This window comes from Macrobrachium nipponense, chromosome 8, assembly GCF_015104395.2.
Source record: "Macrobrachium nipponense isolate FS-2020 chromosome 8, ASM1510439v2, whole genome shotgun sequence".
In the NCBI taxonomy this organism is placed as follows: Eukaryota; Metazoa; Arthropoda; class Malacostraca; order Decapoda; family Palaemonidae; genus Macrobrachium; species Macrobrachium nipponense.
Genome location: NC_087203.1, coordinates 72883622 through 72899012, shown reverse-complemented (window position 1 = coordinate 72899012; position 15391 = coordinate 72883622). Strand labels below are relative to the sequence as shown.

Below are 15391 nucleotides of genomic sequence, written 5' to 3'. Positions count from 1 at the left end.
TTTTCTACAAGAACTCACCGAACCATGAGTTTAACACATCGTCGTAAAGATAATACCGACTTCGTAAGTGATCTACAAAACCCCAGGACACTCCGTTGAAGATGGAAGTGCAATACCAACCGACTTAGCGTATAGATTATCGCTAGTCTAACATTACCTCATAGGGCGCCTTATCATACAAGGCACAAGCCCTAATATTTGGTGGCCAGCGTACCAGAAGAACTCTACAACGTCCTACGAAGAAAAACCAGAATAATAAATCATGTATCATAAGAAGTCAACGACGACGGAAGCAGCAGATTCTTCAAGCAACATAGTATCATCGTTAGTGAGCGACTTCAGAAAACAATAAGAACTCTTCACGACGACGAAAGCAACAGATTCTTCAAGCAACTTAGTATCATTGTTTAGTGAATAACTTCAAGAAACAAAACCGACGTGTCTTTTTCCTACGACAACGCAAGCTTCGTCTCTCATTAGAATCATTCAGAAAACATCGTTAGTGAGCGTTTCCGGCACTGCAAGAAACAAACCGAACGCGTCTGCAGCATCGGATCTTTCAAGGGCTCGAATCATCGAAACAACGCGCACTGGGGGGAAACTGAAGCCAAACCAGGTCATCCGCTAAATAGAGAAGGAGGACCAGGCCGTGTGTCGTTATCGGAACACCGTGACTTCCCACAAAAGCAGCTAAGTACAATTTTTTATTCATTTGGGAGTAACTTTGAGTGTTTCCTTTGCAGGTCGAATTTCGTTATTCCTGTGGCTGAAGTTACGAGACGTTCTTAATCTTACTTTTTTTACAGAAATTATCTACATCATTGAGATTTCGCTACTGCGAGTTTTTTATCTTTGAGTGTCTGTTTCCAGAAGTTCTACTGAAATATCATAATCATATACTATGTTAATTTTATCATTTTGGGTGATTATTAATCCCTTACGTAACAAATCATATTAAACAGTGAATATGCGTTTACGCAGTGGACGTCTGTATTTATACAGATGCATGGATAGGGTCGTTAAGCACCGTAGTTGATTAGAAAACACACAAAAACAAGTGGAACACCCGTACAAATCTATATAAATTAGAGGTAACACTATTTCGGGTCATGACAATAAATGCTCGCCTTTGCAAAGTCCGATCGCAGTTTTAGCCTTGAGTTTTTTGATTTGTTATATAAAATATCGAACCTCAATGACTCAACTCAACTTTAAAAATATGGCTGGATTGCAAGGAATAACATGTCTGTAAAAAACTTTCATCAGGCTAAATGCGCTGACACCAGGATCCCTCACTATTTCAAATTTTAGCAAAGAATGAAGTACAAACAGTTAATATGGAATGCGTAGTGATAACTTGTCTTATTAGTAATCGCTCAGTTCCTAATAGTTCGTCATTCATTGCTTTATACGTAACCAGCAACATAATGCTAAAAACACACAATATGTTGTCGATGGTAATAAAGAGAAGGATCCTAATTATTACAAAAAGAATAGAAACAGTAGCCCGTTCAGAATTCAAACAAGCAAACTCGGTGACTGTGTCACCTAGTCAAGCGGTCAAGGTCAGTCAAAAAACTGCCGGAAGTGTTCAAAGCAAAAAGAAATTCAAACACCACAATAAGCGACTCTAGCAGAGTGGGGAAAAAGCGATGTTGGATCATACATCCCAAATACCTTTTTAAAATTAAAAAGGAATTTCCCTATGCATCACACGACGACCGTATAAAGTAATCAGAGCAGGTTTTCGTTTTTTTTTAATACATAAGTTATTATAGAGTAGTGGTGGATTAAGCCCGACTGTACGCGCCGTACAATTAGAATATCTTATTATTCCTTTAGTACAATTAATTACCAGTATTTTACGGACTCACCGTCTGTTGTTCGAACTTCCCTAATGAGAAGTCCGGATAAGCGAGCGTTTACAGATACCTCTATAACCGTATATACTCGCATATTCATGCGACTTTTGAAACCTAATTTTTGAAGCTAATTTTAAAGGGGGTCGCATCATAACACGCGGTATAAAATTAGCGTACCTTCTATGCTTTCCCAAATCGGCAGAATGCGATAGTTACTACTAGGAAAACAGTATAGATCTTTTAAAAAGTTCATGCCTTTACTTGTACTTCACTATATCCAGTGATATTGTATGCATTTCTCATATTACTATTGTATTTAAAATACAAAAGAGGCGATCGTCGCGCCATTTGCATTATTTTGGTTTATACAGCATGTTTTAACTAATTCTAGTCTAACCATCTATAATTTTCCAAATCAGTTTGATTAAGGCACAATACCGAAGGAATTTTACTTTTTTGTTTTACTCGGTAAAAAAAACATTTGTTACTTGAACTATTATTTTTTATTTTAGGATACGCAGTCAAGTGAATTTATTAAAGTAAAAAAAAATGCATAAAATTAATAAACTAAAAATCCTTCAAAGTCGCTCTCCGTGTCCGTACCATCAAATACTGCTCTGAATTCTTCGCCATCAAGGCAGTCTATTCGTCATCTTCCAGATCTTTGATCATTTCATCTTCATATGGAACGGTATAGTCTTGCCACCGTGGGCGAGCTCTCTGGCGTGGCTTTTAAAGATCTGCCCTTATGCTAATTTTACAATAGCAAGAACTGCCCGTGTTTGACAGACCTTTGATGTTCCTTGAGACAAACCCCGAGGCTATAATTATAAGATTATAAGGGGTTTTTCATTCCCAGGTACTTTAATCTCCTTCCTATTCGGCGCCCTGCTCTCTCTCTCTCTCTCTCTCCTAAATCCTCAGCTGTCCAAGCGAGAGCTTTTTTTTATGGACAACATAGGCCCGCATTTCGCATTTTCCATACCTAATTATTTTGTATACGATTGCCCTTTCTCGGCTGTGAAGTTGATGTCTATCCATGGCTGTGAGATACCATGGAATAACTTTGTAGGTCGTCAAAGTCACTCCACACTTCAGTCAGGCCAAAACTTTGCCATATCGCATTCAAGCAATATTCAGTCCATTGTTTCTTATCTTATTATTTTGTTTCAGAGAGAGAGAGAGAGAGAGAGAGAGAGAGAGAGAGAGAGAGAATCTGTTTGTATACGATTGTTTATTTTCTCACGTCGTCAAACTTACTCTGTTATGCTTTATTTTCATATTTCCTTGCTCACCAATTTATTCTATACCTACGATATTAAGAAATCAAGATATGTGTAAGAGAACTGCCTCCAGACTGTACAGTCAGTATGGATTTAAAGGCACGTGGAACTGGTTGAAATATTCGCAACAGCACCAAAATGAGATGCCATGGTATAGAAAAATCTGACTCCGTTTCTTGTTATTACATAAAAAACAAAAAAAAACTTTATCAATCGTGAAATTACGTAATTTATCTAGAATTCTGCATAACAGAAAAGATAATATTTGATATCTGTATTGGGGAAATGGTTTTATCTCTGTTGTTGTTATAAATTTGGCAGGATATGCGATCAAACAACGTGGGAGAACCAAAACAGTTGTTGTTAGTCGCAGGGGATATAAAAGTTGTGACAGCAGACAAGAAAGATTAACATTTTTCCAGAGATTAAAAGAGCTGAATTTTGTTTTGAAGCTATGTCAACCGCGTTAGTAAATAGGTATCATCTTCTAAAGAAATTTTTTTAAAATCTTTTCTTTTTGCGGAAGAATCTTCAAACCATTTTTGCATTGGCAAAGTAATGAGAAGGAATCATTCTATTCTTCATGTAATCAGTAAAATACTTACACTATTAACAAAACTAAAACTGCGTATTGTATGCCAAACACACACATCATCGTTAGCTTCGCGTGTTCGTAAAACGTTCATTCTAAGAAATTTCACAGAGTAGTATAACTAACACCTGATTGGTTTGGTTGGTTGGTAGCCATGGAGATCTGTTATCCAATGAATGCCCTCTGCTTCTGTTCTATTTATAGACATATGCCGTGGATGGCACTAGTTTTGAAACGTTACCATGTTCGTGATTTTCTGACTGCTGACGGCAAAAATTACTGCAATAATTTTCTTTATATAATTATTTCTTCGTGAAAACAATAATATAAATATCATTTTAACTTTAATGTGTAGTGGTATGAAAAATACCAGTGTCGTAGCGATGCGTCATCAATATAGTGGTATGAAAATACCACATGGTGTTGTAGCGATACGTAATCACGAAGCACCAAATCCTTTTCCCGGACCATCCTCAAAATTTTACGACTCTTCACTTCAAGAATCGATATGGTGAAAAATAAATATTATATAGTCATACTTATTGTTAAAATTCACAAGTTGAACTGGCAAAACATTTATTATATTTTGATTGTCATGTACTATATTTTTTTGCGTTTTACGGAATGTTTGTTTTGAAAATAATAGCTATTAGTGAACATGATATATAATCGTCCCACTATTTTGTTATAGGTGATCTTAGTTATCGCACATTCATTTACAGTATTATATTAATATTATTTACATAAACTGTAATTAATAAATAACAATAATGAAAACATAAAGGCAAAAAATGTTTTTGCTGCAGTAGTGATGTTTGTTTTGATTATGCATCTGACCTCACATTTCCGAAATCTGAAAAATTCCAAAACCGAAACATCGGAATGTGTGTACTGCACATTTTTTTAAAACACGCACACAATGTCTACACGTTTACTGATACCCGTTGGTGAAAGACTCAAATTACAGTATTTATTCCTGAGAGAGAGAGATGAGAGAGATGAGAGAGAGAGATGAGAGAGAGATGAGAGAGAGATAGAGAGAGAAGAGAATTTGATTTACGACTCAAAGGCGTGTTATTTTTAGCAATTATTTTATTATCTTGGGATTCTTTTTTAATCTTGAGATTTTCTATTAAATTCTCGAGATTAGTAAGAAAATTACCGTAACTTGACTAGCAGTCAGCACACATCTGAATGACTTGGCCATTAGCATGCAAACCACCAACCAATTATGAACTGACGCTCTCGGAAAAGGAACTCGCATGATACATGAGATACATGACAAAACCACTGTTTATTGGTGAAAAATTTTAATTTGGGGTTCGCATGATATGCGAGATCGCACATTACTCGAGTATATACGGTAGTTTATAAAAAAACATTGATCTGTATCTAGTGTAATTGTAAGATTCATCTAGGGGTATATACAAAATATTATCTTACATCCTGCAAAAATAAGGCGTGTTTATCAAGGAAAATACCTATAAACCTTCAAACATATTAAAATATCCGTTTGAACAAAAATGAGGACAGTTAATCAAATAATAACTTATATAAGGAACAATACAATTTTGTCTCATAAATCGTACATTGTTCAAATGACCCCACAGAATTCTTCTCCACAACCACAGTCGTACTTTGCACGCAAAATCTCGAGAAGCATGCACCCTCGAATGCCTTAGTGCGTGTAAAAGACTTTGCTGGGAAATGAAATTTTAATCCTTCCCGACACTCTGAAATATAACGAGTTTCCGCGAACAAAGCCCTAAAAGTATACATATCGTGGATACAGAATTGTTATAAATATCGCATTTTTTATTGTTGCTAATTTTTAATCACGCCCAACCAGTCGTGGGATGAATCTCTCTGATAATCTATCTAAAGTAATATCCGTAAAGTCATTCAAGCAGAGGTGAATTCAGCAGAAATTTTTTTTTATCTTTCACAACCTGAATACCAGGAAGTTTCTCCCACTAGCGAGTGATCTCTGGGAGAAAAACGGATGTCATTGAAAACAAAATAACGGTCTAAGGACAAACATAAAGCTATATACGTACCTTCGTGTAGAAACCCCAATGAAATTTCAAAATAAAGAATAAATGACGAAGTTGAAATATGTTAGTAATAGGAGTCATTAGGAAATCAAATAGCCCATATAATTTTTCCCTCAGAACGTCATGCCATAAAGATCGGACTTGGCGTATCTGCGTAGATTTCTGTCGCTTAAACAAGGAAACGACTTCCGATAGTTTCCAGTGCGATATACCGACGACATCTTATCTCTGTTAGGTTAGAATAAATTTTTTTTTCACCACTTGGACTTACTTAAAAGCTTTTACCAGATACCATTAACCTAAGTGATTGTACCTCATACTCCGTTTTTCAGCACACTCAGGGGACATTATCAATTTTTACTAAACGTATGCCTCCGGCTTACGTTGCGCCCCAATTACAATATAGTGTTTGGAGACTTTTAGGGGATAACCTACATGCCTATATGGATGATCTTGTAATCTTTTCTAATACCTTAGGAAGTACATTCACATAAAGTAGAGCTAGTGCTACAGAGACAAAGACAAATAATCTCAGAGTAAAATTATCTAAATGTGAGTTTTTTTTAAAACCGAACATGTTTTATCTAGGTTTTATGTGTCTCGGTCAAGGTCTTAAAAGTGGTCCATGGTAAGGTGTCGGCTATTCATAACTTTCCGTGGTACTTATTAACGTAAAAGGGGGAGATACAGCACTTTTGCGCTGTAGTGGGTATTACATCGTATGTAAATATGTAACTCTTCAATCATGACAGCTCCTTTAACAGATCTTACGAGAAGAACGTAGATTTATTATGGTCTGAAAAGCATCAACAGGCGTTCGATATCTTAAAAGCGGAAAATGCAGCTTACCTAACTTAAAAAATCCCTGATTTAAATAAGGAATTTTTTTTTATTGCAACAGACGCCCTCAGACCAAGGGTAAGAGGGTAGTACTTCAGTAATATGATAAACAGTTCTTTCCTACAGCTTTTTATTCACGTAAACTAAAGCCCTCTGAAAGTAAATATGCAGTAATAGGCAGGAAGGGCTAGTATCTTTAACTCACTGTACATTTTAAGTTCATATCTATGGCTATCCTGATAAAGTCCTTACCAGAACATGAGTCCTTTACCGAGTTTTTCAAAGGCTTTAATCACAGTCCAAAGGAACTCGGTGACAAATGATCATTCAGGTCTTTGGAGCCAAGATAAGATATCTACCTGGGAAAGCATTATCATAGCTGACGCTTATCATCCCGCAAATCCCGCACCATACTGCAAAGAACCATTAATTAGACTAAACCAATATAGAAATATCCGTGCCTATTGTTAAAACCGTATCTAAACAAGAAAATTCCTTAAACCAGAGATCGCGAGCATTGAATATCTGGGTCGGAGCGCAGAACTGTTCAAACTGAACAAAGCAAGAGTCAGCAGCAATAAGCAAAATAATAACACTTCGAACGAAAACATGGTCAGTGGCTAGGCAAAACAATAAACACTTCGAGCAGCACCCTAAAGCAAAAGTACATTTAAAGTATGTGTATCAAAAAATAATGTAATCAAATGTAATATTATATGTAGGTCTGTGACGAGGAAAACCCGAAGACACAGCAGATGACTAACGACCAGGTAGTAGTAATAATCTTTCTCATACCAATCGTCATAAACTGGTTGCATTCCGTCATCCAGGGTTCCCTCCATTTTTCACAGAAAGCCAAATCACTGTTTTCTGGCCTACAATGCTTACAGATATAAAAAGCACATATTTATGAGTGCTAAATCAGTAAACATGGAATTCACACATGATAATCTGACTCGGGTGGTGTAAATCAATAATAATCTCCTTAAACTCGTGTGTGAATTCCTTTCCATTAAGAAAACCAATAATATATTTTATCACCCAGAGTCAATCGTTTTGGTAGAATAACGGATAATTAAATAGGAAGTGTCAATGTCTTATGAGTTACAACTCGTGATGTTGGATCCGAACTGGATTATAGCGGTTCTCACGGTTTTAAATACGTTATCATTTATATCTTGTATCTATTAGAATTGATGCCGCAAGTAGCCTTATACGTACGCCTAGAACACTTTCCACTTTTCAAGCCAACCATTAATTTATCAAATATATATTAACAAAATATATAAATAAATAGATATAAAAAAATAAATCAATTGTATACAAGTGGAGTCAATATAATACACCCTTAAGAAGTCGGAAGGGTTACAAATATAATAGGAATCACGATAATATCAATAAGCAAAACGTAACCATTAAATATCCAAATATATAGCGTAAAGATTTGAACTCTAACTTAACGCTTAGTAATGACAAATAAGCTAAAAGTTCACATATCAAAACCTACTGACTATTGTCTGTCCGGGGATTTATATTCGTAGTCATGAGAAAAAAAAAAAAAAAAAAAAAAAAAAATAAAAAAAAAAAAAAAAAAAAAAAAAAAAAAAAAAAAAATAAATAAAATAATAATAAATAAATAAAATAAATAAAATAAAATATAAAAGAGATTTTAAAGTCAGGAAGTCTAGAAGTGAAAATGTTATCTATGAAATAATCCTATATGAATCTTATACAGGGCTAATAATATATAGAAATTTGTATGGAAACCTTTTTTCATTAGTTTGAATAAGGAATATTTAATTTAACATGATTACAATTATGCAGTTTTCCACATGAAACTAATATATTGTTCAATTTTGGTACTGTTTTTTTTTCAGACATTCTTCTCATGTGGGTTGAGTATTAAAAAACAAAAAAATTTATCCTAAAGTCGTATTTATTATAGCAAGTAACGTAACTCTTAGCTGGCTGAGAGCAATCTCCTGCCAAGGGACGACGTCATCATTGCCGTATCAGCATTTGTTCCTTTTAACCTCAATAATCTGCTTACACAGGCTTCATCTGTGTGTCGTCTCTGCTTGCAAAAGCAGATTGACTGGAGAAAGGATGCCTTAGTTCATGAACTTCACATGTGGTTCATAGGTCACATGACAGGCCACATAACATATTCTTATCCGTGTGTGTAATGCAATTAGTTAAGGACTTGTAATCATTTTTAAAATTATGAACAATATAAGCAAATAGAATTTCTATAACAACAAAATGAATTAATTTTTTTTTCTGAACCTCATAGACATTTAGAAGTATCAAATTGATTATGTAACTATGAATAATTTACTTTATGGTTGCAACATTAGCCTATTACCAATTCAAGTAAAACATTCATGGGTAAAATGGTCACATTTTCTTGAAAAACCCAAAGTTTATATAGAAATTAGTTACATAGTGGGTTTTTCGTTGCATCTACTACTATTAATACTGTTTTAAAAGTTAACCTCAGAGGATGCGCACGAGAAAATTGAATATGAAACTTTTGTTAGGGCACATAGAATCATGATTAATCTTCTCTTTGACTCTTATGTTGCCTGGCAATCTTACAATTAGCGCCGTTTTCCACTTCTTTGTCTAGTAACTTACTACCAGTAATATCGAATTTTCTTTGAGATTCGTATTGATATCTATTTATTTTTTATAATTATGGATATTTTTTACGACGTCATCATAGACCTGGATAGGTTCACTCATTGTTATGCCATGGATAAAAAGTTTGTACAGCGGACTCTTTTGAATTCCAAAATATCAGCGAATTCATGTGGGTTAAGTCTGGTCTAAATGGCTCTCTTCCCTCCCCTGTATTTGGATGTCGTCTGAATTTACTTTGCCCTTGTGACAAGTATAATTTCACTTGCAGGCTGATTAATGGAACCTGGTTACAGTATCCTGCAGTACGAGAGTTTCACATCGCAACTTCAAAAAATCGTTCGTCGCAGCGGACGACTACAGTCAAGTAACACCGCCTACAATGTGAAAGGAATTTCATGGACTTCTTCGACTGACACCGTATCTCGTCGTTAATCTCGTTTTCATGCGGAACGCTCCAGCGGCTGTCGGAATTCGACTACAAAAGGGTACATACTTCCGACAATTACGACCCGAAGGATATTCAACTCTACTTTGCTGGCGAAGGACTCGTCGGCTGGGGATGATTTTTTTTTTTTTCCATCGCGAAACGTCAATCGTGTAGCTTAGGATGCAGAGAATAAGTATGAGCGCAAAAATGAAAAAGGCAACGTTGGACCCGCCCAGGCAAATTTTCCCCTTGTTTTAACCATTGAAAAGGCCGTTTCAGTGGCTATAGGTGGTTTTCTGTAACTGTGTAATGGACGAAAAGTGGTTCGAAAGCTAGTTAAATGTGAAGTAGAATAACCTCGGTCATGTATCCTATATATATAATTGATCATAAATAACAGAATCTGAATATATCTTTGCGTGTACGCAATAGGAATCTCTTATATAAATGATCATAAATAACAGAATCTAAATATATCTTTGCGTGTACGCAATAGGAATCTATTTAAAGTGCACATATATTAAATCATAATTATATGAATCCATATACCAATGTATAAACAAATCAGGTAGCCTATAATCAATCCGTTACCTTTTTTCTTACCAATATCTGCAGTTATTTATGAGTTAGTATATGAATTAATGATCAGATATATAACATTTAGCATAAAAATCAACGAATCAATCAGCATAAACATTAATAATTTTATCAATTCATATATGAAATTTTTTATCAGTTAAAATATGATTTTTATCATGTTAATCTTCATTCTATGCAATTATCAGAGTACATTAGTATTTTCTGTAGCATAAGTATCTTAAAGAGATGAAGTGAAAAACTGTAATCATTATGATCACGTGATCACTATTATTTACCAATATCATTGTTTTATATTTTATTACTTGAATCAATTCATGTACACCATGAATTTTTATTTACTTATTATATATATATATGATATATTCCATAGTGTCTGTATCACACTCCTATAAGTCAAATGCAAAATCAAGTTTGAGTAATATTCAGTAGTGGTTTTGTAGCTGACCGAGCTGATGTAAGTGTTTACATAATAAAAAACTATGGGAATGTTAGTCCATATATATAAAAGTCTAAAAAACTAAGAGGTCAACCAGATTTGCTTGCAGGAATGTGATCAGACTAGAGACGCTAACGATGATGACGTTATACATAAGTATGTAGGCTAAGTTGACATGCCGTCATCTGTGGTCATTCATTTGTTTTGAAACAGTCCAAGCTCCTGCTTGAGACAACTACCGCTACGTGATCTGTAGGGCGTGTCCCATTTTGATTGTGTGTTCGTATGAAACTATGTCATTGTATGTATGTTCATATGTTCGAACTACTGTCTGTTCCTTCATAACTTGTAACAGAGATGGTAGACAAGGAGAAGAGGAGTTAGCTATCGTCATTAGAAGACCAGTACCTCTTTACCTAAGCTTTATCATGTAGAGGAATAGGATTAGCCATCATCATTGGCAGAAGCGATCAAGCTATCGTCATAGAAGACTTGTACAATCATATCTGATCTTCAGCATGTAAAACTTCAAGAATATATCTATTTTTATACTTAGTGTTTTCTACAAGAACCTCACCGAACCATGAGTTTAACACATCGTCGTAAAGATAATACCGACTTCGTAAGTGATCATACAAAACCCCAGACACTCCGTTGAAGATGGAAGTGCAATACCAACCGACTTAGCGTATAGATTATCGCTAGTCTAACATTACCTCATAGGGCGCCTTATCATACAAGGCACAAGCCCTAATACATGTACGTACGTATGTAGTAAAATGTGGAACCTTACCTTTCGAGTGAGGCGATGTCCGAAAGTGGCGACAAAGGAGGAGGACAAATGGCAGAAAACATGAACACTTAACTTTACGAAACACATTAACACTTCTTGATTATCTCCATGTTCGTCTTCATAGAAAGCATCCTCTTCTTTCCGTGAACTTCAGCAACATTCTTGAGACCCATGGCTAATAACGTATATACATATATATATAAGTAATTAAGTTTTAAAATTGTTCTCGCTGGCCCGGGAGAATCTCGGTTTACAGTACATACACCCTATTGCAACCTGAATTATTTTCGTACACAGAAGCAAAAAAATCTTCGTCTTTGCCTTTGTAACCTGGATTTTTTGTACTTAGGAACTTTCGTATGTAGAGGTTCCATTGTACAATCTTGAGTAAGATCAATAAACGTTACATATGTACGTAAATATGATTCAAATGGGTGCTGGGAAGGCTGGGAAGGATGTGGTTGCTAGTGTAGAACTGAATAGACTCACAACCATACCACGCCATATTGGATTTAAAAACTGCCTTGAACACATATTTTATGAAGACTCCACATGCTTATTTTACTTTGTTTGGCAGTTTCATTTATCTCACTTTGTTGATAAAGCTTCAATCTTTTGAATGGTATGCTTAAATATTCAATTGTATTGTTGTTTCACCAATTAAATAGTGAGTGAAAAAGTGGTCTTTCATTGGATCAATGGTCACACAGAGGTGTTTTACCATATGAAGCTGCCATACGAACTAAAGTAAGCATGTGAAGTCTTCGTAAAATAGGTATGTGTTCAAGGCAGTTTTTAAATCCAATATGGTGTCTTTTCGGGATGAGAACAATTTGTCACTCACATGGCAGCCACTTCCTTCCCAGCCTTACCAGTGCTCATTCAATTTCTTAAATGTATTTGTTCTCCTATTTGTGTTTTTTTCAATTAAGAGTTTTGGTATTATATTCTTAGACTTAGATTCTAAGGATTCTATGGATAATGTATCAAAAAAAGAATATTAGAAAATTGAGAATTATGACTTTTTATGTTAGTTGTTATAATCATGTTTGATAATATATTTGTTAGGGATTTAATAGGTGCATGTAACGGCAAATAAGAAAATTAAGTTTTCAGTATGATCTTGGTTTTGGAAAAGCTACCTTGATATTGTTTACAAGATGTATAATTGTTGTAAACACAACAAGTTTTGCATAAGTTTATACTAGCCTTCTTTGTTAACTGGTGGGGATTTGGGTTTATAGTAAACTTGATTTTTCAGCCCAGAAACTGGTTTAATCATCATGGAACAGGACGAGCAAGAAGATCCAGCTTTAACTGCAAAAAAAGCTGCTTTGTTGGCGCTTTTAGATGCATCTTCAAGTGTTAACGGTCATGGTGATTTTCAAGAAGCTTATATAAATCCTTCTGTCTCAGAGGGTAGTGGTAAATCAGAAACCTCCGTGCAAAACTGTATGTTACAAAGTGTAGAACAGATGGAACAGGAAAATGGTATTCCCTCCACAGTGTGTACATCAAGTCCTCAGACTAACTGTCATAAAAACTCTGAATCTATTTCTGTTGATAATGAATCACCTAACATTGCACCAAGACCTAAGGTTGACGGTCATAAAAACTCTAAATTAACTTGTGTAGACAGTGAATCACCTAATGCTCCGAAAGAGATATTTGCTCCACTGTTGGCTCTTAATTTTGAAAAAGAATTCCAGTCATCTGAGGATAACTTCACTAAAGGTTGCAAATGGTAAGTGTATGGTATATTTAATGTTTTTTAGTAGTGCAGAAATTTGAGTATGCCCATAATTTCATTTAGTATTCAGACTTGAAAATACCAGTCTATCTAACTAATGATTTTAGTTTGTTCATATGATATCAATGCATTATGTTTTAATAGGTGTGCAAATACTAACTTGTTCCTTAAAATTAAGAAAAAAGTAATGACAGTATGTTTGTTTTGGCAGGTCTCCAGATGGTTCTTGCTTACTTGTTGGAAGCAATGACAAAATGCTTCGGATATTCAACCTCCCATCACGGGTATCATGTGGTGATATTCAAGGTAGTACACTAGTGTTGAAATTTTATTTGTTATTCATTGTGGATGAACTGAATTATTTTTACAGATCATTCAAAACTTTTTAAATCCATATGTAATGAAAATATGGGTCACATTTAATAAAAATGTATGATCTTTGTTTAGAATATAGCTATGTAGGCTATGAAGATATTCATATGAAGTAAGAAATATCTTGATGTTTAATTTTCTGGTATAATTTCATATCTTTGTATAAGTTAAAAAAAAGTTTTGTTGCTCAGTTTTCAATACTGTATTTCTGTTTGCACATCATGTTTATACAGTAATTACATATAGCAGATCAGTATAAACATTTTGGAAAAATCTAATAACAGGTTAAATGATTACTTAAATGATGCTACATTTATCAAGGATTTTGATGTACTACATAGTTTTGACTCTTTCAAACGATTAAGCGCCTCTGGTGTGATCGGTATGGTCTTGACCTGCTACCTCGGTGGCCGTGAGTTCGATTCTTGGGCATTCCATTGAGGTGTGAGAGATGTGTATATCTGGTGATAGAAGTTCACTCTTGACGTGGTTCGGAAGTCACCTAAAGCCATTGGTCCTGTTGCTGAATAACCACTGGTTCCATGCAATGTAAAAACACCATATATACAAACAAACAATCTATCAATATTTTTGTTTTTATTTAAGATAGGATATGAGTCAAAAGGCTTCTTTATTGGTTTGATTTAGATTTCTCATTAGCTACACCAACAACAAGGTGGAAGAAGGATCAGTATTATGTTTATGTGCTTGCATATATTCCCTGTTGGTGTGGAAAAGCCATAAATTTCAGTTTGTCATCAAAACTAAGACCATAGTAAATTCCAGTTGCTACCAGTCATAAAGATTTTTGACACAGTTGAATAGCCTTATCATGGAAACCGGGCTTTCTAGTCATATCTCTCTCATTTTACTTATTCTGCCGTTTCTTACATTTGTACATTACATGTATGGAGTTCAGAGCCTTCTATTTTGTTACTTCAGCCTTTACTAGCAGTAAATTTGTAGCCATTGTTTTGCTTCGCACAACTATAGATCCGTTATCTATTTCATCTTGCCACACATGTGAAGGGTCTGGTAGGAGTGGGAATGGGTAACAGTGGGGCCTGGGAGCTTCAGAGTGAATGGGCAGGTTTGGCTCTTTGACTCAGTAGGTGGCATTTATAACTTAGTTATATCATGAAGGAATACTACAGTAATTTTGGGGGTTGTAGGAGGGGTTGGGCAGACGGATGCATATCTACTTCATGGCCAAATGAGGTAATTGAATATTTTTTTAAATAAGACTTACTTTTGAACATTGCGGAAAGACTCAAGCCATCCCGTAATTATGATATGAGGTATACTACATAGCTGCTCTAGTTTAAAAGATTAATATAAAGCAGAACTTTCAAGTTCATTTTAATACTTCAGATGAGAGCTGGTTTTTTGAGGAGTCTTCAAAACACATCAACCCTGCTTTAACCATGAAAGAGGGAGAGTGTATTTATGATTATACCTGGTATCCAGCAATGCATTCGAGTGATGCACAGTCATGTTGGTAAGTATATATAGATGTGCAAGGATTTTTTTGTTTAATGGTTAAAGAATAGCAATGAATGCCTTGTATGACTGAAGCAGTAATTTTTTTAGTTCTTCAGCTCTGTTACATAGTATATTATTTCATGTGCTCATCATTAGTTGGTAATGTGTCATTAACAAAGTGACTGTTTTCCTGTCATCCTATGGCATTCATAAGTGAACTGATATAATTTGCGGTAATCCATAGGATATTTTAATTT

General features: G+C 34.9%; 1 protein-coding gene across 2 annotated transcripts in view; it reads left to right on the top strand.

The window, feature by feature from the left end:
* LOC135222847 (telomerase Cajal body protein 1-like) overlaps positions 1–15391 on the top strand; it is a 57776-nt gene that overhangs the window by 12386 nt on the left and 29999 nt on the right. For both annotated transcript variants that reach the window (XM_064261180.1, XM_064261179.1), the window contains exons 2-4: positions 12792–13274; positions 13492–13586; positions 15024–15150. In XM_064261180.1, the coding sequence (XP_064117250.1) occupies positions 12814–13274; positions 13492–13586; positions 15024–15150 (683 nt within the window). In that variant the 5' untranslated portion in view covers positions 12792–12813. The remainder of the gene's footprint in view (positions 1–12791; positions 13275–13491; positions 13587–15023; positions 15151–15391) is intronic.